Raw genomic sequence first — 27,559 nt, forward strand, 5'->3', positions numbered from 1 at the left:
AAAGCATCTCTGGGTTGTTGTTATCAAAGGCATAAATCACAGAGCCAGAGAGAGCCAGGTGGCTTTCATATGAACTGCTGCACACATGCTCATGTCTCACCTCTCCACTGATCAGAGGAAACCTACAGTACACACAGAGGTTTCCCCTCTTATAAAATACAGAGACTGGTGTCTGGGAATGAGCCAGAGAGAGAGAGAGAGACACAGAGAAGCAGAGAGAAGAGAGAGAGAGAGAGAGAGAGAGACAGAGAGAGAAGAGTAGAGAGAGAAGGGAGCAGAGAGGGAGAGGAGCATCTTTACGAGTGGCACACAAATAATTCAAGTTATACCAGAGCAACTAATAGCAAAACACGCATATTATGGCACCTCTCATGTAAACACCTTAACCGGGTTATCTTACTCACATTAAGGTCCTAATCAGAGTGAGCATAACTTGATTAACAGAGCTGGGTTGCTTGTCAATCATTCAAATTAATCTTGCCATGTGTATGTCTGGTTTCTCTCAGTGTTTGGATTCTGTGCACGCGCCACAAAAGGTCACACAGTGAACAGGATGCAGAGCGGTATGTTTGAAAAAGAATGAGTGGAAAAATTAAACAGAAAACAAAACTAAAATTAAACAGTTTAATAGCAACTTAAGTGCGTACAAAAAAATATAAATGCTCTCTAAATTCATCCATAGCAGTATTTTATTCCTTTCTTCTATTGGCATGTATTGCCACATGTCCTTTTGTACATCAGCTTGACCACAACCTTAAAGTTCTCATGAAGTGTTTTCCTCACCTACACCTTGCTCTATACACCAGTACCTGGCCCAACAATGACAAAATTGTAATTTTATAGTTATTCTTGATGGTATTGTGTAATTTCCTGGAAAAACACTAAAAAAGTATTGATGACTCATCCTGCACTCAGGGACGTATACTAATTTTGCAATGATCATTCAGAGCTATTTGCTACTGCAAACACCAATAAATATCTGCGACCAGTACCTCCCTACTTGGCTGTCTTTACAGGAGAAACAAAAATATGCAGAAGTAATAGGTACCCTGCTAGCCATTTCATGGGAACTATAAAGGGTCGCTCTGCTGATTTTACACATGAAGTTCAATTTACTCATCTGGTCTGATGAAACCAGTTATCTTGGCTTGAGCTTTACTAGGGGACTAAACGTCAGGATATATTGGCCTCTGATATATTAGTTTTGACAATTCTCAGTTTTTAAAAATCTGTCTCAACTAAACTGTTGGAGTATGCCTTTAATCTGGGCATTCTGAGTAATTCTTTATGCAAACACATAGGGATGTAATGATACACTCGACTCACGATTCCATACAATTAACCATATTGGGTTCAAGATTCGATTTTCTCACGATTTTTTAACAAAATGACCTTGTGGACAAATTATGACTAAAAAAGATTTGTTTATTTCTCATAAATCCTTTTTCTTTGTAAAAGTATAACTGATGTCTTGGCGCCATGATACCACAGTTGATATCATGATTTGAATCTTCACATACTACTACTATATCGTGATATATCTTTACATTCCTACAAATATAAAATAAAAAATGCATAAACAGACAAGTGATGCGGTTGAACATTAATAAAATATCAATGCAAATACCGCAGTATCCTACTTACACTATAAACTGTTGTGATGAACTAAAAATAAAAATAAAAATCACACTTTTGACACTGCCAACTATATTTCCAACAATAACAATACAAAAACAATATAATACTAAAATAGTAAAGTAACACTTAATGGACATATCACTGAACATGCCACATGCCATTAGAGGAATACAAATACAAGAGTTTTAAAAGGAACTCCTGCACAATGTTGAGAACAGCATCATCAGATATTGTTGTTGAGAAATGGTTAGCATAACAGCATAACAGCTGCTCATGTCAACTACTCAAGTGCATTTCTTGTTTCTCCACAACTACATGATACGATGTACCTCTTCATACTATGAGCCAGACTATGGTTTGCCATTTGAGAGCTTTTGTTTTGAAAAAAACAAAACAAAAAACATTCCCTCAGGTGTGAATGTTGTAATATTGCTCTTTAAATACAGTATAGGGTCAACATATTGACTCTACATTACCAAGACCCCCAACCTCTATACAGTATGATAAGAATAGTACATTTTCTGTTTCTCACTGATATGACCATACATGACTTTGCTACTATATGCGTATATGTGTAGGTTGGTGTGTATGTGTTTGTTTCTGTGTGTGTTCCTTTGCCTTAGCCGTAGCTCTTTTTTGCCAAAGATAATGGTTTCTGTATGTAATGAAGCCATTTGGCACACTGATCCTTTGCCATTAAGACTTTGTGGCTTCTTACTGGGAGGAGAAAAAGTCAATTACAGAAGTAAAGCGAGCCCAGAGCTCAGCAAAGCCTGGCTTTATGGTAGTAATTGCACACGTATCTTATACCTTTGAACAAAATGATGAGACCAAAAAGGAGATATTGGGTAAAAATTTAAACTGGGTAACCTTTCGGGGTGCACAGAACAAAAATCCACCATGTTGCAGGAGAACTGCTGAGTCCCTTTACAAGACATAATCATGTACTAGAATTAGTTTGACACACCAAGTCACATCATCGTATCCACTGTAACCATTAAGCCTAGAAGAGGTCGCACAGGAATGTGGAAATCATAGTGTATTCTGAATTCATAAGCCACATAAACATGCATCTGCCTGCTAAGGAGAGCAGTTCGTCTTATAAAGCCACCATACCACAGATGGTAAACATATCATTTTCTCGATAGAAAGGTCAGAGGTGAGGTGAGGTTGAGCTATAGACCAGCCCTGCTGGAGGTAGTACAGAACTGAGTGGTTTGCTCCAGGACACTTTAGCAGGGTGGATTCTTGCTGATGAGGGGGCTCGATCCAGATCCTTCAGTTGAAGAGCAGTCTCCATACTCTCTATGTTATCTGTCAAAACTGGAATAATAAACTTGCTTTACCAGTTTCTATATTAGCTATAGCTATATAAATATACATACTTTATCCCAGAATAAATCAATTATAAATTAGACTTAATAAAAATATGTAATACTTTTTATAACCCTTAACTTGGAAATAACTCCAGTCTCCGAAACTGCAAACTCCTGCACATACATCACACAGCTGCACAGTGGGTGTGAGTGACTGTGATGTTGTGATGTGGTGAAGTGAGCTCAGGAACAGTTCAGTGTCTTTTACTTCAGTTCTCAGTGACAAGAGCGCCGTTTCTTTGTAGCTGAAGTGCATGGCAGCATAGCATCAAAGAGGACAAACTAGGCTCTTTATTGAAGTGTAGCCGCACTTTCGACCTCTCCTTTGTACTCCTTCCCATGCACTTCAGTAAAAAGGAAACAGTACCTCTGCTGCAGAATTGATCTAAACACATTCTGCTTGCACACAAGCCTCAACATAACTCTCAGTCACTCACTCACTCACGCACTCACATACAGTAGTTAAAGAAGGAGAAATGGAGAGCGAAAACAAAAAGGTGTGAGAAAAAAACGTACATTTAAAAAAGAGAGGAGAAATAAATATGCCAGAATGATAAGGCAAAAACATTTAGATCCACAAACAGCGACATTGGTTTGTGAAAGGGGGCAGGGTCTTGGTTCACAACCCTAATATCCAAGGCAGCTCATGATGGTGACTTAAATAGAGAGAGACAGACAGGGAGGACACAGCTGTCTGACCTTGCAGTGGTGCTTATGTAATGGTCTGCTTCAGTGCATTTAACTGCAGTGCTCCTTTCCAACCTGGGATCAGCAAAGGCAACATGTCTCTGCAGTGCAATCTCCTCTGACATCAGTTCTGACACTCCGAGAGTATGAAAAGGTCCTGTGAGCTCTGAGTGAATCAGTTGTTATGGCCCTGCCTGCGTGGTCCCCATAGAGCCAATCATACTAATTAAACTAGACTACTTAAGCCTCCTCTCATTAGTGTCCAAGTAAACAGCTTTAATTTTTTATGCATTTTAATGTCCATCTTCCAGTTCTGAGGGTGGCGGTGGAGGGGGCAGATGAATGATGAAGGGGGGGTAATTTCAGGTTTTCTCAAATGAAAGTGAGTGCATTAAGTGTCATTCCACCAACATGCGTTTGTGGATTTGCACTAATCAGTACAAACTGGCTTTTAAGGAATTACTAATTTACAGTAAACATAAAATACAATGTATTAATGCCAGTAATAATCATAACAATAACAATAATAACAACAAGAAAAAGGTGATGAAGAAGAAAAAGCAGAAACAGAAGAAGCAGGAGCAGAAGAATAAGCTGACACTATTTCATTAACATGCTTTTATAGCCTAGTTAAAACATTACATACAGACTCCATTATGTTTTAGCCAGCTCCATGCAGTGCAGTTACACAACCTACCACTGCTCCAGATAACAGGGGCAAGTAGGGTAAAATGTGGCATGACCCAAAAATAGCACTGCAACATTGGCTTCCACTTGATTACTGGAGCTGTAAGCAACGTTTCCACCCTGAACAGAGGCATGCAGAGGGCTGTGCGCTATGATTATGAATATAGGCATACATGTTTATATTCGTATGCATGTGTCCATAGGGAAAGAGTGGATGAGAGCAACTTGAGGGCTATTAGCACAATCAGCAGGAGGGAGGGATGGAAGGACAGAGGGAAAGGAGGAGGCAGCTGTGGAGAGACCTAGCAAGTACTCAACTTGCTGGGCCTGGAGCTCACGAACAGTGGGTGGCATCAAAACAACAGGCTGTAGACACTGAGCATGGCCTCCCAGACACACATATTGTACACCTCTGCCTACTCCCATGTCTGTGCTCCCTTTCTGTTCTCCTGCTGGTCTCCAGCAGTGTCTAAAGGTGGCAGCCACGTACGAGGCAGGGCAGCTCAAGTTTCATTTCTAGACCAGCGGCTCAACAGCCGAGACATAATGAGCTTTAGCGTTGCCACTCTGCCTCTTACAGCAGCTCATCTTCCCCACCACAGGAACCTAGACTGTGGGTCTCCATGGCAGACTGTTTGCCTGCTTCAGTGTGTGAGGATGTGTCTGCTGTCCTAGGGTGAGTTAAGACCTGGGCAAATGAGGTGAGCCTTCTCTTCCACTTTCAGGAAATAGACAACCTTTCAGCGTTGCCTGTGTCAGACTGCAGTGGCTGGTTTTGCAGAGACAGGTGCTCACACACCCGAGGAGGCACACGTGCATGTGCACGTGACCTGACTTGTGTGCATGTGAGCATGCAGACAGACCAGTGCACATTGCATCTAGACTGAAAAATATGTAAATGTAGGTGGAGTGCTACTACACCTGTTGAATCCATCCGGTGCCTCTACTCAAGGTCTAGTAAAACATACAGTACATAGCCTATAGTGTCTCCCCCACGGCAACTCACATGTACATAAAACAGATTTGATGGCTGTTAACAGAGCTGATCTGAGAGCAGTCTAGCTCTATGACTGCACACACAGAAGTAGATAGGGCGTGACATACAGTGCTGTCCACTGACGTCAGAGCAGCACACTCACTACTGTCACTGGGAACAGAGTCATGGCCTGGGGAGCTCAGAGAGTCTGCATGTGTGATGGTGTATATGTGTGTGTGTGTGTGTGTGTGTGAGTGAGTGTGCAGTCAGCATTGCTGTGGAGACAGTGAGTCAGGGAGGCAGACAGGAAGGGAGAGAGAGGCCCCTGGTAAAGTCCCTCCACCTCCTTTGCCTTCATGCGCAGCCTTCAAGAGTCTTTGATTGTGTCAGTTTTATGCCTGTGTGTGTGTCCAAGGATGTGAGAGAAAGATGCGTTGTGCATGGTCATTCAAGTATGTGAGGTCACGACGCTCCTCGTCAGGCTCTATTTTAAGGCCTGCGACTCATGGAGTGCCCCGGCCTCCATAGACCCATTGGGCTAATGATCAGCCTTGGCAATTAAAGCCAATCTGTGAGTCAGTGTGGCATCAGGAGAGCCATCTGCTTCCAGCCCTGTAGCACTCACTCTGGCCTGTGGGACCACTTGCTGGGGTCACAGCTCACCCAGCTTGTAGAGAGATGGTCACAGGATCTAAGGAACAATCTGCTGTGCAACTCCAGTTCAATAGAAACCTGTTCTACCGATGGCACCGCTGTGTGTGGCACCGCCACGTCTCAACAGTGCAGTAAAAACATAAACAGTGGGATCTGTCTTATGGAGGACAATGTTGCATGCACCCATGACACAGGTAAGCTTCTCATCAGCCTCAGGCCAGTGATTTTTTCCACCTGCTCGAGTACTGTAGCCAAGAAGTGGGGTACTTATTGTGCTGAAATGGGAAATATAAGATGTCTGAATACTTATGAGAGCTTCAGATCTGCTGATAATGACTGCACATGCTGTCCCAAACTACATCATCTATACAGGAAGTAATGAACTATAACCAGCAAGTAAAGACTTTCATTGGACAGAAAGTTTAAAACAGCATCTTCCACACTTTTGATTAGTGAACGTTAATACAATGTACTAGAGTGATACTGGAGCAATTCCACCTTCTCTATCTCACCTGGAGTCAACTGTACTGAAATGAATGGAGTTCTTGAACTGAGATGTAAATACATCTTTAGTTTGTCTTTGATTCAAACATTGTGATGAACTGTTAAAAGAAAACAGCCCTGAGGGCTTTTACTATGAAAAGGAGCTACAGGAAGTGTCGAGTTTGCGTTGACACCATGTCAACATAGGAAAAGGTTTGCTCATTCTTTGTCATGTTTACTGTCGCTCATGAGCAGAGCTTTGTCCAATGAAACTAGACACATCACACCACAGCTAGCATATCATTTCGTCCTTGACCGGCAACCTTGCAGAAGCTACCTTTGCTTCAGAAGTTCATAGAGCTATATAGTCCCTGGCAACATATTTCCATCTCCCAACAGCAGGCAGTTGCTAAACTCTGGGAAGCTAACTGGAGTTTCAGGCCAATGCCCTGGTGTGACCTCTGATGCATTTATCATATGCTTGGTCGGCTCTGCCCCAGTTTATAGGGGCATGCAGCCCTCAGGAGCAGTCACTATCATACCAATTGCACAGGTCAGCAGCTCTCTTTCCCTATATGCCACCTGCTGAGAAGACAGCTGCTACCTGAACCTTCAGACTCTTCTCCTACTGGGAAAGGGGGGGTTAAAAGGTCAGAAGCCTGTTATTCAGTGTTACTTACAGTTGCATAGAGCATCATGCACCGTCTATAGGTGTAATAGCCCATGCAACATCTGCCACTCTGTGTCCTGTACTTGAAAACGACAGTCCATGCTGTACCATGGTTGTCAATTTAAAACATGTTCATAGTATTAAGAAGTATTAATAACATGGATTAATTCATTCTCAAACTGACTTATCAATTATTGGTGGAAAATATTCCAACAGCTTGATATTTTCTACTCATTTGTGTTTCTTTTCTGTAGATTGTCCTTATTCCCTAACATCTGACACGTTCAAAAACATGTAACTTTATTCCTTGCATATGAGGACAACTCAACAAGGACAGACATGTGGGTGGTTGTGGCAGCCAAACCCTTCATCCTCTGCGTATGGGACGGTCTCGTTGCCAACCAGGCCACCCTGCAGGTTTTCATATTCAGTAGCGAGAGAAGCTGTGGAATCCAGAACCACCTGCTGGGCAGAGACCTGTTTACATCCACGCAGAAAGAAAAATCTACTCCGAACTGATTTAAGGCTTGTGAAATATCATTTTCTGTCACTTAGGTATGATGGAGTATGCTTTTGTGTCTCAGCCATGGTCGGTTGGTGGACTCGGAGATACAGAGGGACGGAGGCTACTGCAGTGCTACCACGCACGTCATATCTTCCGGGGAAACAGATCTGACACAGATGAAGTGTGTGACAAGAAAAGGATATGGCAGCAAGACAAGAAAAACAGATGGAAAAACCAATCCACAAACTACAACAAACCAACCCAAACACCACACAAACAAAGTTAAAATATGTTGCGAGAGAGACAAGATGCATTTTTTTTTTTTTAGAAACAGTGGATAGTTTATCTCTTTAGTGTTAAAGTAACTGGTAACCCAAAATTACCCACCCCTCTATCTTCATTGCACCCTTGCTACACTTACCGCTGCCCTCTCCCCTCCTTAATCATCCTTTCCCTCCATTCTTTTACCACTTAAGAGGCTGACTCACTGGACCTGAATTGCTGTTTGTCTGTCATGACATCTGGAGTAGCTGGATGACTGAGTGTTATGTCTTTCTCTCACTCAGTCTATGTCTCTCCCCTGATGGGACCCCACTAACATCTTCATCCCTGGTTTTTCAGTGTAGCATAATGACCTCCTAGTAGCAGCCCTAATGGAGCCATAATGGTCATTTATGCCAGGGGAGGCTCTAAGGGCACGGCTGTGGAGGCAGTGAGTCGCACAGGAAGACGAGAGAGCGGAGAGGAGCTCCTGGTTAAGTCCCTCCATCTTCTGTTCATACACAGATCCTGAATCTCAGTCTTTGTATGCATACAGCTCGTCTGTGTGTGTGTGTGTGTGTGTCGTATGTGTGCATTTGACTGTAAATTCATGTAATGAAAGGAACTGATACAAGACTGGTTAACAATAGGAAGTACAATATGAATGTATGAGGTGTGTATCTTTTGATTCAGATTCAGCATAATGCACATATGCATACTGCTTTTTTTTAAATTACATTTCTCCTCATACAGACAAGTCTCCTATTCAAGCAAACACCATACACACAAAACAGTATACTACCATTCTTGAACCTCTTCATATTTCTTCTTCTCTATTTGCTGCCACCACTGAGAGAAACTATACTGCACATAAACTAAAGTGCATACGCTTGACTTGCACTTATTGCTAAAAACTATTTTCTTTCTAGCATTTGCATTTTAATATGCATAATAAACACAAGGACATTTCCCTGTATACACTCTTAGCCTCGGGTAATCTTAAAAAAACACAGCAGTTCGATGTACTTTAAGGCTGTGATCAAAAAAGATACTTCTCTGAATGTGGCTTTCAATGCCTTAATCACGCAAGGTCCTCCAAACTAGACACCTCATGCTTTAAATGCAGCACATCTTGGGATGTTCCCCTGGGTGCTGCAAGTTGAATAATACAATAGCACATTTATCAACTAGCTAATGCTAATTAGACTGTTGCATGAAGACGAGAATAATGTACAGTAATGTTCTTTATGCCTTGTCAGCTCCTGCTTTCTCTCTGTTTCTAGCAATGCTTACAGCTGCTTTTTGGGTATAAGTAGGGAAAAACAGCATCCCATCTAATCCATTAGGTGTCTATGTATAAAAATGTGAGGAAAAATATGATTATCCTACTGTAGGTTATGTTATACTCCATTTCTGTCAATAGATCCTCCTAACTGTTTAAAGAGAGAAATATACCAGATGCAGTAAAGCAAATGTCAGCTCGAAACAGGACTGATATTTCTTCTTTCTACCACAGCATGAGGCAAGGATCCTAACTTCAACTAAACTTTAGAATTTTCCTCTTTTGAAGCTATCTGAAAATCAGTGCTGTCCAGCTGCTTTTAACTGCAGTATCTAGGGAATGGCACGCTCTTTAATGTCTGATAGACTCAAAGTGAGGTCCTTTTGTTCCTCATTTTAATTCAAAGATACTTTCAATTTCAGCTTGCTCTTTGTAGCCTGATAAATGTTAGTTCTGAAGTCTGATAAGTCAAGTTCTGTAATGCTGATGCATGCTGTACTTTCTTACTTTGATTCTTTGCCCAGCTGTTATCCCAGATGAACAGAGCAGTGTACGACATTGTTTATAGTGAACATTACTTTGGGCTAATGCAGACATTTCTTGAGAGAAGGTCACAGCTCAATAACAGTCCCCAGATTTGTTCTTTTTATACCTTTCTGAAAGATATTGAACATTATTTACTTTTTAATTTATAGTTAGAATGACATAAAGGGATTGTGTGGTCATATTTTGAATGAAGAATCCAACTGTCAGGTTAAATTGGTCAAACGTCATATTAACAACAAGCCCACACTGAGATACACAATGATCCTACAGCTGTATAGGCAGCTGTATAGGCAGCTGTGTGTGGGTTAAATAGCTGAAAATAAAGTTTAAGCTACATGACTGACATGTCAACCACCCACCTCTGCTCAGTCTAAGTGATACTGATACCTTCATTCACAGATATGTACCACACTGACATCACTCTAAAGCTTTCTGACAGTGTCATACAGGATAACTGCCAATTTTGTTACCTTACTAGAACAGCATATTTATTACTGCATCCAGTTGATGATAGTAACAGTGCAGCAGCTGTTAAAGAGCTGGTTCCCCCAAACTACAAACAAAGATATTTTCCTTGCTTAATTCTAGTGGTATCTGGTCTCCAGCCCAACACACTGGAGTGGAGTTCCTAAATATTTTATTTCCACAGCGACGTCTGTTGATTGTCGCTGGAAAGACGTGTTGCTAGTGAATTTTTTTTCATGTAACTTTTTCGATTCTGTGGGTTTAAAACAAAATTAAATTCACTTACACTGCATTTGGGTGGAGAGGCTGATCTCAAAACCAAGCAAATAAAAACAAAAAAGATCTGCATGGCTAGATACCAGAAGATCTACTGTAGAATAGGTGAGGAAAATGTGGGATTATTTGGTGTAAAATGTGTTTTGATTGTGATTTGGGTGAATCTACCCTTTAAGTAGCTTGCTAATGCTGGCATGATGTGTTCCCCTTTTCAGCAGGTTAACCTCAATTATGCAAATATGTCGTCAATCAGATTAATTAACACTACTCTCAGAAACAGGAGTTATCAAAGTCCCAAATATCATTCTTTTCATTTTTCTTAAGCATATCCTGGATGTGTGGAACGGAATTTTGGTAAAAGCAAAAATGATGTTCAGTTCAAGGTGTGGTGACTTCAGGGAGTTAAAATGAATATGGAGATTCAACTACAACTCATTATTTTCTTCTGAAATCACAGGATGACGGTAATACAGCAACACAAGTCTGAGGGAGTGGTTTGATTTGAAGGTAAAGGCAGTAACAGCCTCAGCACAAGTCCGGAGGTCTTCATCTTAAACAGTGGGGATGTTACTTCCACACAGAAAACTGCAACATGACAATACTCACAGATCACATGCCACATTTGCATGCATACATTACAGTTTCCCTTTATTTTCATTTGACACTGAAAATACTAATGCTTGCCATGAAAGTCCTGTATGTACATCAGCACAATCAAAGAAAATGTTCTGACATCTTTTGTCACAATGGGATCAGACAAAGATCTTAAATCAGTGTTACAGTATGTAACATGTAGGGCATGTAAAGCTGAGAAAAATGTGTTGCTTAAACATAGTAACAATCAAGTAATTTCATCCACTACAACAAAGAAAGCTCTGATGAAGAGAAAAAAACAAAAAGACCTGTTGTTCTGGGGATGTTGCTAATCATTTGTTACACCTCCTTACCATTTGCAAGTCTGAGGTAATGGGTAACATTGCTGTCTTCTTGATTGTCACTACACATGCACCATGCAGCATCATCTTTGAAATGCAATTCCAACTTTAGTTCAAACATAATGCTGAAACAATGCCGTCACGAGGTAAACAGCGTGTGATTACAACAGTGCATATAAAATACAGCTTGGAATTTTAATACTGAGCAAAAATCAGAGAAGGCGTCTTTATCAAACACTTCAATCCTCTTTTTGTTATCAGGATGAATGCCTTCTGTAATAGCTAAACAAGGGACAAACACATGCTTAAAATATGTGCAAAGATTAGTTCTCTGCACTCAAAACTGAATTTCTGTCCTCTAAATTCAACAGAGATTTCATTTTTCAAAAGGAATCTAAATTAATCTTAAAGGGTCTTACGATATTAAACTTGCAGCTAATTTACCAATCCTCAAATTTGCCTTGAAACCCTGCTTAAATTTTTGTTCTGCAATTAAACCTACCCTGAGGCCTTTAATTTTCTTCCATTCAGTGTTTCTTATCAGAAAATTGTGCGCAGGCTGGTAGTATTTTCTATCTTTTTGCATGTTTTGAAGTTGCAAAATCTACATTGTTAACATCAGCAGTCTTTTTCTCCTATTTCATTGGCACCTTTTTACACCAGCAACTGAATTACTGGTCCTTGCAGTTAGAAGATATGCCATGTATGTACCATGCCAGCTCTATGGTTGCGGAATGCACGTGTGTCACCATAGTATGAAGTGTATGAACATGTTCAGCTAATATGTAACTACAGCTAGCTGTGTCAGAGGAACATCTGCTCAAAGTTGTTGTTGTCCCGACCAAACATTGTTTTACAGTAACTACTAGTTTAAACACAATTAAATGCCATTGCCTGAGTTTGCCTTTTGGGGAAACGCTCTGATATATGATCGCTTGCACAGACACGTTTTTGACGAATAGAGAGATGATGTGATTTACATCAGTAATATGTGAAGGTGCATTAAATAGTAATGATGTCTCTGATGGAATCTTTTAGTAAGCAAGTCAAGGCATACAAATACAGACACATAGAAACACACTGTATGTGATCAATATCAAAGGCACTTTGTGATCAATGTTGGAATTAATTGGGAGTGTCACAAGGACCAGAGTGCTATGTTGTCAGATTCTGTTTAACAGCAGTTGAGCTGGTGATTAGCTGCCCTCACTGCTGTCTTTAAACCGCCCCACCCCCCCAAAAAACCCCAACTCAGGTTGTGTATATTTCACTACACTTTCAGGCTCAGTTTTCTACGCTTGAACTCTGTTGCAGCTGCAGGGATGTCAGCTTTGGTTTCTCTTTTTCTGTGTATGTCTTATTGAGTTTTCTTACTTAATTCAGTGTTTCATCACTGATCAATGTTTTATCACTGTTTTATCTTGACATTTGGACAATTGCCTAACCACTTTCTTCCTGTTAACAGTGGACCCCTGAGGTTTACTGGGTGTAAAAAACCCTTGAAATGCTGCCCACAATTTACGCCTCTTGGATCCAGCCTGCCTGGCCCCAGCACCATTTATTTATAGAGTTCCAGTGAGGTTGTGTACAGTGAGAAACAAGCTCTTGATCTTAAATTGAGGATGCTTTCCACATCTTCGTAAGAAAGGACACTAGTCAATATTTGGCCTGAGGTTATTTAATTTGGACAAGGAGTTTGATTCATACATTAAAAATTCCAATTACCCTGTCAAGAGTTGAGCGAGCCCAGAGGAGGTTGTTTTAATCATACAGCTTTATCAAACTCTTTAAATTGAGTTTAACATGGACAGGATCATAGATTCTGCCTCGGGGAAGGTGATATCCCTTAATTTGTCCTAAACAGTAAACATTTTAAAAATCCATGTTTAACTAGAATTACTTAGATGGAATAAATACTGGTCGCTCCTTTCCCTTTCAATCTCTTCACTCTTTTTTTGTTACATCCCAGTTCATAAACTTTCTAAGATGCTTTTACAGAATATGAAAGATGGATAAATGCCCGTTTGTCCAATTCTGAATGTCATCATGGTTGTATTCTGCACTCAAAAACAATGATGTACATTGCTGGTCTTCTGAATCACATTCATATCAATCAGTTATCTAAAGAAATGGTCATTATACTATTAAATTATACCATAAAAAAAAAAGAACAGACAAACATTGCTTAATTCACACATTTGTATGCTACGCATGTCCACCCACATTGATGAGTAGGTGCTATTCCCTTTCTTCTGTCAAATAATGTTGGTGGTCAAGTATAAATCTAGCATATGTCGGATCTGCAGGTGGTCACAGCTGGACCTCCTGTCTTACCATCCCTGAATCTATTTCACAAAGATATTACAGAGATCTGAGCTGCTGTCAGATATTTCCCATTCCATCTCATCAGTGGAAGGAATGATGTCTGGCCCGGCAAACAAAGTATGTGTAAAGTCCCTAAATAAAGCATGAAATTGACGGTATGCCTGTCTAAGTGAGGCACCACACAGCCACAGGCTCTCTTGCAGCAGACAGGTACAGCTGCTCACCTCCAGACTGCACGCCTCCCATTTGGACTCCCATTAAAGTGCCCGGCACTCTGAGTCAACACTTTTAATGCAGAAAATGACTTTATTCATTTTCCATTATAAAAACCACGTTTTAAAATCTGCCTGCACAAAGCACTGCTTATTTTTCTGCTTCTCCACTGAGGAATTTGCATACATTGGGCCACGGAAGACGAAGAACTTCCCCCATTTTAGACATTTGGTCATGGTAGTGTTCAAGTATGGGATAAAAAGGAGTAAGCAATTTACTTCACTATACGTCAGCTTTCAAGAGCTACTTCAGAAATCCAGACACGTATCATACTTAGATTATTTGGTGACTGACTTGTATTTTGATGGGCCTTTGTGTATGCACATAAAACTGTGTGTGTTTGTGCATGTATGTGTGAATGTGCTGAAGAGTGCACAACAAAAATCAACTGCAACACTGATATTTTCACAAAGCCTTTAACTCACCAGGGAACTGGTAGCTGTAGCTGGGTGCGAATCCAGTGTATCCGCGGCCATACGTTGCCACAATATTAGGGTAACCTAGGAAGGAGATTAAAAAGAGATGAGGAGCACAAACAAATAAACACACACACACACAGACAAACATTGGGATATGGATATGTATATATATCCTCTTTAAAAGGGAAACAAATCTTGAAAGGCTGGCTTTAAAACTCCTAGGGACCCATGTGTTTTCATTTTGTCAAGCAAATTCTAATGTAACTTAATACCCTGAAAATAAAACTATAATAATCCACATTAAAAATTAGCCTGAAAAAAGTTAAGTCGTATTACATTTTGGAACAATGCTTTACTTAACCAAAGTCTTGTATTATGTGTAACCCGAGCTTGCTCTGTTTGAAAGAAATGGCAATAAGCAAAAAGTGATTTATTTTTATGCTTTGAGCCTAATAAAGCGGTGGCATGTATTTATAGCTCATAATATGGATGGTAGATTGTCAACAACATTCGCTGTGTGCAGTTTGACAACAAGCACCACCCTCAATCAATGGTCTACTGTCACAATTACATTAACCTCTGATCTTGATCACACCAATCTTGTTGCTTGAAATGTTTTTATAACCTACAAGAATAATGGACACAATTATAAACATAAAGCTCGGATTGTAAAATAATTTTCTTTCAAGGGAAGCAGACCTGCAGATTTAAAATGTGAGCACAAAATAGCTGCTAATATTTTATACAATCTAAGCAGGTTACTATGCATGGCTCGATAACCTGTTTCATTATATTTTAAGACATTTAAGGTACCTCAACAGGAGGATTCCCTTCATTCATTAATCATTAGAGCTTCATTAGGGTTGGGTATCAAGTACATGTATCATTTGGTGCTTAAAGGGTTGAAACCCAAAGCACCAATAAGCATCTGAACACATAGCACTCCTTTTGGCTTTTAACTGCCTAATTCATTTTCATTTTTTATTCAACCATAAGTTCTCAGGCATTTTTATAGCTCAGTGTAATAACACTTCATAGCAGGCGCCTTGAAATGACGTTGGCATCTGTTTATGTTCTTCACATCTTTAGCATAGCAGAAAGGTTCATGTGTTAATACGGCTGGATGCATATTTGTCAAAAAACACGCTGTAGGCAAAAAGGTGATAACTGCTCCTCATTTGCACCTCCAGCATGGCATTGGTATGTGTGCTGCTGTGTTGTTTTACAGGTTGAAATAAGGTTTAACCAGGGATTAAAACTGAATTTAAAACTAACTTACAAGGGAAATCAAGTGGGAATCATAAGCATGTGCTGTGTTTAACCTATTAGATCTCTTAAAAGGAAACTACCTCTGACTGTCTGAGGACAGCAACATCAAGTGAGAGTTTTTGGAACCTTGCTTTCACCTTACAAAAACCAATAACATTTTAGAGGGGGTCTCGAAAAATTGATAAATAACCATTAGCAGCCCACTAATCGTGCAATGAATTATATAAGAAACAAAAACAATCTGATTCAAATATAATTTTCTAATTCCTAATAATATAATAATATAATAGATAATATTTTTAAATGATTGTGTCCAATCTGGTCAATGCAGTTGACTTTATCTTCTGCATGTAACAGGTTTGTTTATTATGTATCACAGCTTATGGGCTGGTTTCATGTTTTGTGTGCCTATGCGTATATATCAGAAAACATTTATGATCAATTTGGGTAGGTAACAAAAGTTTGGTGGTGTTACAATTACATTTCCATCACATCACTGGGTCTTTTATGTAGTGCATTGCTTTTATGAAATGTGTGAAATACAACAAACAGTTATGTCAACATTTTAATCCTACATAAAGTTTAGGTACATTCCTTTAAGATCTATGTTAACTAGTACTATAAACACAGAATTAGGGAGTTAGGGTTGATTTTTATACAATTAAGGTCAAATTTAACACAGCCACTGAATTATAAAACTTGTTGAGGATAGCAAATGTCAATGCAAACTGTCATCTTTAAAGCAAAGTCAAAGTCCGTGTGAGGGTACAGACTGGTTTAGAAGTTGGACTGTGCATGCATGGATGGAGAGTTGCAATGAGGCCCAAAGAGGAGAGGACCCAGTGTCATTAGAAAAAATGTAAGAGTAGCAGATGTATTGTTCATCTGCTGTCATGATTCTTATTACAACCACAGACCCACCAGTTAATTAGCAGGACAGTTTTCAGACGGAAGCAGCTGTGGGCAACATATTGAGAAACGGGGTGTGAGGGAGCAGGCGGCTACAAAGTGGGATACAGACAAAACAAGAACATTTGAGACGAGCGGGTGGGTGAACGAGTGGGCCTCTGTGTGAGTCAGTAAGAATTTGAGCACCATCAAAGGTAATATAAACATAATTAACCCTCTAATTATGGTATATGTCTCAGTCTTTATCTGTTTTCCTCAAGCTATTATCACCTTCAACCATAAGTCTGGACTAAATTACCTAATAAGAGGAAGTCCTTTAGGCCAGGAATGAATCACTGAAGCCAACCTTGATAACTGACTTCCCTGTGTGTAAGCTACAACTCAGAAATTGACCTCGGAAGCCTCTTTCAGGCTTTTGTGTCTTTAGTTCTCGTAAGATATGTACTAGCCTTATAAATTGGCTGCAGTAACATTACCATCCAAATATCTTGTAACTTTTGGGCAACAAATTCCTATAGATACTGCAAACTAATAGAGCTTACAGAAAATACAACTAGATATTCCCAAATACTAATGACTAAAATTAACTGTACAATACATACACTGTATGGCATTACAGTTCTAGACAGGGATGTGCATTTCCATCACTGAGGCCGATGCAATATGCATCTTGATGCATTGCCAACAGTCCAGTACATTAAATACAAATATGAAGCAACTACCAATGCGATGATACAATTAACCCCTTTTGATTGCAGTGTGATTGGATACAGTGTGATTAACAATGCGATTCATCGTGATACTATGCAAACAGTTTAGAGGGGAGGAATAACTCTAAATATTATATTTCTAAATAATAAAAGGCATGGGCCTCTACTAATAATTACACATAAACAATTATTTTTTTTACTGATGCAAACAATGCATCCAGATGTCACCCTTCTAAATCGCGGCAGTTGCGTCTTGAATTTGTAAGCGTCTTGTACTTTTAAGACTTTTGAGATGTGAATCGGTGTGTCTAACCATCCCAAGTTCTGGTGCAAGCATTGAGCTACACATTTTACAGAGATGGATCCACTTGTATGCAAGTGTTCACATATTTGTGTGTATGAGTTTGTGCGTGAGTATATGTGGTCTATGTGCGTGTGAGTGTGCGTATGGGTGTGATCATGTGTGTGGATGCTCTGTTCTGTATGCCTCAGAGACTGTGCCAGCTGGAATCAGAAAGGTTGACCTTGGTCATAAATATCTAATCAGTGTTTGCTGTCCATGAAAAAGTTCAATTTATTCCTGACCCAATGGGAAAATGCCTCTCCCAGACCCTTTCCCCTCACTCGCAGACAAAAAGAAATGCGGCTCAGAGAGGCGGTGAGGGGAACCTTAACCCGGTGTGGATGAAGTAGGACGGAGGCTACGCCAGAAAAAAAATAAAAATCCTCATCAGTTGCTGATGAGAAGTCATCACCAGGAAGCTACAGATGGATAGCTTTCACAAAACCCCTCATTGTTTGTTTGGTCCGAAAAGAACTGTGATATGATACAATGAAAAGCTATCACGGACCGCAAAATATTGGATATTATGTGTTTGATACTGTCTTACTGTCAAACAGAATAAATGCCAAACTGAAATTGCTGGCTTAGATACCGCAGCTCCTCATACTCCCTTATTTCAACATTTTCTGAAATGGCAAAACCATTTCCCTTAGTCTGATGTACTGCATTACAATGGGTTTCACATTACTAAATGAAGAATTTGCTGCCAGATGTGCACACTGAGTGTCTGAGGAAAGAGCTATAGAAAGGAATATTAAAGTGGATTAAGATACATGCTAAGTTAAGCTACTATCTCATAAAATTCTTAGTATGTGCATATCTACAAATGTTGCAGTAGAGTGGGAGGAAAGAAGAAAGAAGGAGAAAGAAAGAGAGAGCCCACTGCCTTTCCTACCATTTCACTAAATGAAGCCTGCCATTGTGTCTGGCCTGGTGGCAGCCTCTTAGTGCTCTTATTTGCCTTATTAATATGCATGCTAATGTACCTATTTTATGGCTCAACAGTTCTGATTCACTTTAAAATCAATTATCCATCTGGTACACCCATACCTCGCCCGGGCTCAAATGTGTATTAATTTCAGCAAACATACATCGGGCACAACACAATAAAGATAAATGCCTCGATTAGAGGCAGTAAACAAAGGAGCTAGGGATGGCTTTAATGAGATTTGGCACAAAAGGAGCTTACACTTTCTTAAATAATGAGCCTTGGGTCCCTTTTTCCAAATGCAAATTATATAAAGGAATGTTTCGCTGTCCTTGTTCCAATTTCATTTAGATAAGAATGTCTCCAAACAAGTTGGCTGTTAATATTCTCACATGAGCACATCACTGCCTTTCTGCCTGCCGTCTCCCAATGGAGGGGAAGAGCACTGTCCTCTTCGCAGATACATTAGTCTGTAATAAGTTCTGAAAAGTTCACTGTGCTTGTTAAATACTTCTAACAGATGAGATGCGACTGAACGACTTACATAGAGCTGACAGAAGCACTTGGCCAGTCTTATCAACACCACAAACAACTGTATAATCAGTTTCGTGGTAAGGTCAACCCTGGAATAACCCTGACAGTTTAAGAACCTGTATATAAATATATGGACAGGCGAATAGATAGATATTGTGGATAATTAGTTAACTGCCCCTTAATGTTTATTAGTTCCACAGCTCAATAATTGATGTAACCAATTATTACCACTGCTTCCTGACCATTTTCTAAAAGAAAATGCAGAACAAGCACAGCTAAATCTGACTTGCTATCGACTTTCAAAGCTCCTTCAACATTATGTTACCTGGTGAAGATAAAAATGCATGACTGTGGCTCTGCCTGCACCTGCTACGAGAGGGAGGGGGAGGGGTTAGTTGCACGGCAAAACAAGTCTCTTACAATCAGCTGCATGTCTCTTTTGCTTTTGAAGGAAAAAATAAATCTTTTATGTGAGGGCAAATCCATTTGGCTGGGTCGCACATACAAATTATATGCATAGGAAATGCGACCGACAGACAGACAGATAGAAAGATATAAAGACAGACAGACAGACAGACAGTGGGAGGCTAGGGAGGCAGGGAAGGAGAGTGCAATAGTGTTAAATAAAAAGGGCCACGGGCACGGGCTGGATGGTAATGAAGAGGGGTGGGCCAGCAGCTGAGGTCCCTGTAGATGAGATCTCTCCCTGACATGTGTGTCCCCTTCATTACCCATTAAGGGGGGGCACAGTGATGAATCCTTAATATGACATTACACCAATTTTCCTCTTCATTTAGCCTGATAATGTGCTGGTCTGCTCCTATATGCCCAGGGGCTGCCTGTACCAGACTCGACCAGAAATAGACCACAGTGGCCACTGGTGGCACACCTTGAAGCAGCCTAATTAGGGGCAGCGCCCACCTAATGGGGCTATCTAGATGAGAGTTTGCATAAGTTGTTTTATTTTTTATTTTTTTTAAGAGGTTGAAATTGATGACTAAATGGCGTGCTTGTCTGATACTTCCTCTGTACCTCTCACCCCACAAAATTTTAACAACTCATATTTTATGTTTTTATTTGCAACCTATTATTAAACTCACTTTTAAAACGAATAAATGTATGCCTGCACTGTTGCTTGATGTATCTTTTCAGGATGATTTCAAACCTATATATTATACAAAGGATTATAGATCACTTGTTGTTGTATTTGCATGTGTGTGTGTGTGTTACGGTGTAAGTGGATGTGTGTACGACTCACTCAGCATGCCCATCCCCAGCATGAAGGCATCCATGGTGTAGGGCAGACCCCTGGCTCGCCCTCGTGTACCTGGTGGGAACATCACCTCCTTGGGCTGGGCCTTCTTACATTCTACCTATGTAGACAGACAAACACACACATATGCACATGCACAAACACAAACACACACAGAGACAAACCATTAGACTGTGTAGGGTACATAACCAGACAGATCTGACAGGGCTGTCTCAGCTCTTTAAGGTGGTTTTCTATTTGACTTGCACAACGCTAGATGTTTTCCATAGAGAAAAACAAGACTGAGTCAATCTGAGCACCTCACATTTTAGAGGAAAGTCTCTAAGGAAAACTTACAATCATGCTCCTCCTGCATTAAAGCAAAGGTTGTTGCTCCAGTGAGCATGTGCCTGATGCCTCAGGGAAATACAAGCTTAATTCTTTCCAAGAGTTTCTGAGACATCAAGGTAGGAGAAGCTCTATTCTGCAATGCCATTACCACAGTCCCCCTTTATATGGCAATATGTCCAGCTTCTTTGTGAAAGGCAGTTCTTTGTTTAATACAAACACAGAATAATCTCAAAAGCAATAATCTTTCTTGACAATATCTCTATTTGTTCACTGATGTTTGTTTCATTTAACTTAAGTCTTACCAGGGCAGGGTGTTTAAAATCTGAAGCGGGTGAGAAAAATGTGTGCTTTAAGACAGAATATTGTTGTTTTTTCTGTCAATGGCTCCATTTGTGCATTGTGTATTTTGTGTACGTCTGCTGGGCTGAAGTCCCCCAGTGCCCCACAGTCCAATTCCACCTGCAGCACTCATATCTCTCCTGCATTTCTTTCTCTCACTCCAGTTCTCACACATACAGGTTTGTTCATTTCCCATCTTGCAAGACTGACATCTCCTCCTCCTACATAACACATATCAAATGAGGGATGTGACAGGGGCAGATGAGGAGAAGGAGGAAGATGAGAGTCCTATTTACCACATATCTATCCTATCTCGATGAATTATAGAGAAGCACGGTTGGCTGACAAGGGTGGCATGGTCTTGTGTCTGTTGGTTGTTCTTTGGTAGGCTGAGTCTGTTCACCATGCTGCACAATCTATTTGCTCCACTGCCTGCTTGGCATCAGCCTGTCCATCTGTTTGTCTGTTTGCCTTCTGGCTCTCGCCTGCTTCTCCCTACTGCCTCCACTTAAGCAGGGCTTTCTCGGCTGCTGCGATTCACATGTCATCCTGGCCTGCTGCACAAGACAGGCTACTGCGCCAGCGCTGTGTACACCTCAACCAAGGTACAACCCCGGCATCCATACAAATAGTTTCGCAACTCTGACAGGCCAGTGGTGCGCATTACTATTCGCACACAAACTCATATACACATTCACACATGCACATTGGTAAACACAACATGCTATTGCAAGTTGCCAAACTGAAATTAAACTTCACATCTGTACAAAGGTGCTGTGCTAAATTAATAGTAGAACAAGCTCTGTTTATCCAGCAGAGAGCTAGAAATGTAAAGAGGGAACACTAATGAAAAAGGTTTCTATCACAGAGGAAAAGTTGCTGCGTTGCAGAGCTGTGATTTGTTGCTGTTAGCAGCCCTTTCATTTGAAGCAGACCAACTAAAGTACACAGTTCCCTCAGCCACTTTGTAGCTGTCACAGCTACTCTGCCTTGCTTGCCAGGAATGCTTTGACATTGTGCTGAAGAGAGGACAGGCGCTCTTATTGTCATGGAATGACCCCCAGCGTGGAAGCAGGAACCCAGGTGGGACAAATGGGTTTCTTCGAAATTTCAGTACACTGCTGGAATTTTCACATGTTCACATTGCTGGGTGACAAATACAGCCAAGTTATGCCCACACCGTTAGACGTGACAGTGTGTGATCAGTGTCCTCCGGTAGCCCTTGCCACATCCAGCAAGTTGGATGCTCAGTTGCCTGCTGGGAGTAAGACAGACCTGGGTGTGAGTCATGCCTACATGCTCTCAGATGCAGGTCTTTGATATTCAGAGAGAGGGCTCCTTGTCATGGATTTAAAACCAGCCAGGAGCCAGGATCTGTGGTGGTGTGAGTGTGTGGGTGTTCACCTGCTTCAAACACACAGGAGTGTGTGAGGGAGGGAGGCAGGAGCTTTTAAGAGTGAACTAAGTCAAAGAGAAGAGAACAGAGAGGATGGCAAGACAATTCAGAGCCTGACAGTGAAGCGCTGCTCAGGTTAAGCTGTTGTGAATGCAGAGATCCAAATTTTGCTGCGTGGAACGTTTTGCAGACTGACTTTTTGCCATATGAACTGTGAGAAAACAAACTTTACAAGCTCTCATTGTAACTACAAGTGTTGTCCTGAATTATGGCTGATGTAACTTGTCTAGGACAAGTGCCTTGATGTTATGAAGGCAGCACAATATCGTGTTGTGAAAAGTATCATGATCCACCATTCAGACGTCGTAAATGGAGGTCTCTGAGCACCATTGTGCCTTGTTGAGAATTGAGACGCCCCCTTTAACCTGCCTTGCATTCACTGGCAGGATAGTTACACAGTTTTGTACAGAAATAACACCCAGGAGATTTGAGAGCCAGAAACACAAACACACACACACACACAAACACACACACAGATATACAGTTTGTAAGACAGCTGACTGCTGAAGTGAATTCCTGCCACACATTGCTGACACACATTGCTGACAAGCTCAATTTGCGTGCTTTCAACATATATTGAGATATTTCTTCCTACACTGATTTACTGCAGTTGAGTTTATCTCTGACATCTGTAACCCAACAAACAGGTCAGGGAGGGAGGGAAACAGAAAGCCGAACAATAAAGCCTATACTATACAATCTTAGAAAGTTGAAATGAATATTTAAAAAAAGTTATTTGTTTGTGATAGCTTGGACTGTTGAACAGCTGAACAACTGGGAACTCTTTCATGTGTTAATTTGAGCAACTGGAGCAATCACTACATACAGCTGTTTAAAAAAGTGGGCCTTGGCTCTCGTCCAAGCAACCTGCAGCCCAATTTGTCAGCATTAAAAGTAATCCAGACCAACAACAGGAAATGATCCCAAAATACTATAAGGAGACAGATGTTGACACACAGTAGCCAGTGGAGACTCATGCTTGGAAACTAAAGCATGGCAAATTTAAAAAAAGGATCAGAAGTATTTACTGATCATGTTTATTACATTATATTATATTATATTATTTAAGTATTTTGTTAATTATATACAAATAAATAAAAAAGATGTACACTAAACAGTAGGGGTGTAAGAAAATATTGAAAAATATTATGGCACAATCATTTTGCGAATTTTTACAGATTCTCAAAAACATTGTATCAATGTTTGTGTTTAAACCGCAAACCGCAGTAGTGTTGCAAACGTAGACTGACTGCTACCATAAACTTCTGTATCATGATACGTATCGTATCGCAGGATTCTTGCCAACAGACAGCCATACTTAATAGGGCTTCTTGTTGAAGCTAAGGTACCATCACTATCCCTGGCTAAGCTTTCAAATTCAGGGTAAGAGAAACAAACAATAAAATAAATAGGTGATAAATCCCATATCATCAAAACTAAAAAAAACTAACTAAATAATTTCAGTGCAATTGTAGAATGTTTCATTTTGCTTTGCTTCTATCTTGTTCTAGTGGTAATTGTTCTATCAACAATATCTCTATCTACCAATAACCAAGCCTGATATTGAAATTATGAAGGCGCATGCACACAAACATGCAGTAGCATGTACTTGACCTCACAAGCACTCCTTGATCAGGGTAGTAATGCAGTCCACTGATGAAGAATACAACAAACACCTGCTTTCATGTACTAACCCAGTGACACAGAGTGGAGAAACACTCCAGTTATGACCTTTTCAATACATCTTCTATACATATTAACCTTGTAGGTATAACGGGGAGGGTGTGGGCGGGATGGACTAGCAATGGATGTCCTTCAGGGATGAGTGTTGTGGGTGTGTGTGTGTGTAGAGGGGGAGGTGTACAGCTACTATTAGCTTCACTAGTGAATGGATTCCATCAGTAGACTGGCAGACTGAATAAAGGAAACGGTGTGATTCATTTACTCCAGCTCCCACTCCCAGCTCAACAGTCAAAACACATAGACTGAATAGTTAGGAAATGTCACTGCTCTGAATGCACAATATCAGGCCTGGTGCTGTGGGGTTATTCATTTAAGAAAAAGGCTTCTCAGAACCATTTAACAAGTGGTTTATTTAAAGAACAGAATGACTGATAACCAAGTTAAAACAATATTTTTGGATTAAATCCTTTAGCAGTGTTGTGTGTGAAAAAGATCTGTTAAAAGAGAATCTGGTGGATAAAGATGTGACCAGTGAAAGAGGAGACACACTCTAGAAAAATCTAAGAAGGGCATGTGCTTACATGCATGCTTGATAGGGTGTAAGGATGTTTGGACTTCACTGAATCTACTGATGAACAGCAGAAAATAAATGTTTCTATAGACTGTTTGATACTTTCTTCTCCTTTAACAACTTGTCACCATAGGAATCCATTGTAATTCCTGGGAATCTAAGATGTCCGGGGGACATATTTACATCTTTTTTAGGATCTTATCTTATCACTAGGAGTCCTACTCAAAATTCCTGTTGCTATGGATGACATTGTGTTTCATGGATGTCTACAGTGACTGGTTGACAGGTGACCAGTCGGTGTCAGCAAATTAACAAATTGAGGGAGAGAGGGAGATAGGCAGGCTTGTTAATTATTGTATCAGCATGTGATATTTTTAAGTTGATGGAACATACTAATAATGTAGCTCTACATGCTGTACAGCACCAATTTTACCTGAATATTAAGGAATGGCCACAAAAGCAGCTTTATTTGTGTTCGGGTTTATTCACATTACATCAGGCATTGTGATGCCAGTCCTACCATTCCTTTGAATGTGGGTAGTGTGTTAAGGCAGTGGTGGTGGGTATCGCAGGGAATGCAAAAAGTCCCACACAAAAACCCACAGATTTGGTGTGAGTACAGCCTTTAGGAATCCTCTGGACTACCTCTAACTTCGCTCAGACTTATAAGTCCTAATGTTAGGATTTACAGGGCCCATATTTTTATTGGAATACTTTTACCCTTAAGATGTTTTGTGAATACAGCCCATGGCCATCTGTCCTCCATTACTGTTCCAACTACTGCTAATATTTCAAGCCTTAGGGGTCAATATTTGATATTTTAAAGATATATTTTGCCACAGATTTTTGTGAAACAGTCAAATCAAAAACTATATGTCATGTATTTTACAAAGAGGATATTTACCTTCCATTCTGAACTATTTGTATCCAGGGTCAATGAAAGAACAGGGACAAACGAGTAATGGTAAACATATCATGATAATGGTAAGATGTTTTGGATAAAGCAAAATGATGTCTTCAATGGCCAGCAATCTCACAGGAGTCATCATGTCTGATAATATCTCTGCATGGTTATGTAAAAGCTAAGGAATATGAGGTCATTTTAAGGACCAGGTGCTCCCTGTGGTGCCAAAACTGTTCCCTTGACATGTTTCTATATTCCAAGATGATATTGTCCCCAGACACACTGAGAGACACATTCAAAAGTAATGCCATGATCATCAGGTTGACGTCAAATGGCTTCCATCACTTCCTCAATCAGCAGATTTGAACATCATTGAGCTTTTATGGAACATCCTGGAGTGCAGAGTGTGAAGTGGATTTCCACCTCCTTCATCCCTCAAAGCTTTCCTTCTTCAATGAAGGGTAAACATCCAATTACTTACAGTCCAGAACTTATAAGGCAGCACTCCATGAGGGACTGAAACTCCTCCGAAGGGTGGTCCTAGTTCCTTATTAGACACTTGATGTTCAAACACTGTTTAAGAATTTCCACTCTTTAAAAAAAAATATTTTCAAAGACATTTTTAACAACCCAGAAACTTAAGTTTCTCTCTAGTAACCTCCTTTTAAAATAATGATATCGAGTTTAGTCTATGGCTATATCTGAGTGTGTCCAGAGGTGATTTATACGATATAAGACCTACAGTATGTGAACACAACACACACACACACACACACCACACACACACACACAGATAGAGGCAGTTAGAGAAGCATATCATTTCTTTGTTAAAGCCACTGTCAGGTACTTTCCAACATGAGAACCAAAGCTCTGTGGTAATACAACATGCTTCCCTAATGACAATATCGGAAACCCATGAGGCTCTTATTAACCGTTACAAATTTTAAATGGAATAATAATACAAAAAATATTGGTACAGACTGTTTTAATGATGCCATTTTGTTCTTTTAGGTCATACATCACTATTAAAGAATGTATGTTTGGCTCCACGTTGTTTGGTGCTCTTCCTATTGTACAACTGTGGTACAATACTTTTTGTTTTCATCTGCTTGACTCAACTCTCACTCGGAAATCTTACGTGCCTTGTCTAGGTGGTTTTAAGTTTCTCCTCACATTTTCTGTTATATTTAACCACAAAATGCCACAAAACCTACAAAGTTATTTTTCATTATTTGAACTCAGAGGAAAAAAATCTTCTCGTTTGCTGGCACTTGTTGATTCAGAGTCAAAGTTCTGTATCTTTTGTTTTTTATTTTGTGAGTTAATAAAATGCAAATAAAAAATCTTAAATTGATTTTTAATGCAGAATTTTAAACACCACAAATCTGAGCAACCACAACTCAATGAGACTCACTTTCCAGATGCCACATGAGCCATACCACTTCACACAGAAACTCTGCCTTACTGTAATTTAGCCAAGGGTTGTTGGCTATTCATGGCTGTTCTAATATTAAGTGTATTTATTCAACCCACAAAGCAGCCAAGCAAACCTTCCAGGTTGCCCTGATGTGGTTGGAGAAACTACAGACCAGCAGTCATGACATTTCTGATTATAGGACCACCAACGTGCCTCCTTCACGTTCTGCATTCACCACACTCTGAATACACCGAACCAATTTGGTATAAGGACCACACAGATATGAATGTGTGTGTGTGCAAGGGAGGTAAGACCCATGTTCTGCAGGCAGGCAGGTGAATCTGACAAAAACCACTTAAGTAAAGCTCTCTTTTACCTCATGAAAGTTGTATCTAACTCACATATTCACAATAAGCAGCTCACTCTCCTTATGGG

General features: G+C 40.2%; 1 protein-coding gene across 12 annotated transcripts in view; it reads right to left on the reverse strand.

Annotated features, from left to right (window-relative positions):
- The window catches only part of LOC118331313 (RNA-binding protein Musashi homolog 2), a 228,805-nt gene that overhangs the window by 32,641 nt on the left and 168,605 nt on the right, over positions 1–27,559 (reverse strand). For all 12 annotated transcript variants that reach the window (XM_035666155.1, XM_035666153.1, XM_035666151.1 and 9 more), the window contains exons 9-10: positions 20,410–20,524; positions 14,465–14,539 (exon numbers count right to left, since the gene is read on the reverse strand). In XM_035666155.1, the coding sequence (XP_035522048.1) occupies positions 14,465–14,539; positions 20,410–20,524 (190 nt within the window). The remainder of the gene's footprint in view (positions 1–14,464; positions 14,540–20,409; positions 20,525–27,559) is intronic.

This window comes from Morone saxatilis, unplaced genomic scaffold, assembly GCF_004916995.1.
Source record: "Morone saxatilis isolate NCDOM2014 unplaced genomic scaffold, NCSU_SB_2.0 Contig20, whole genome shotgun sequence".
Lineage (NCBI taxonomy): Eukaryota > Metazoa > Chordata > Actinopteri > Moronidae > Morone > Morone saxatilis.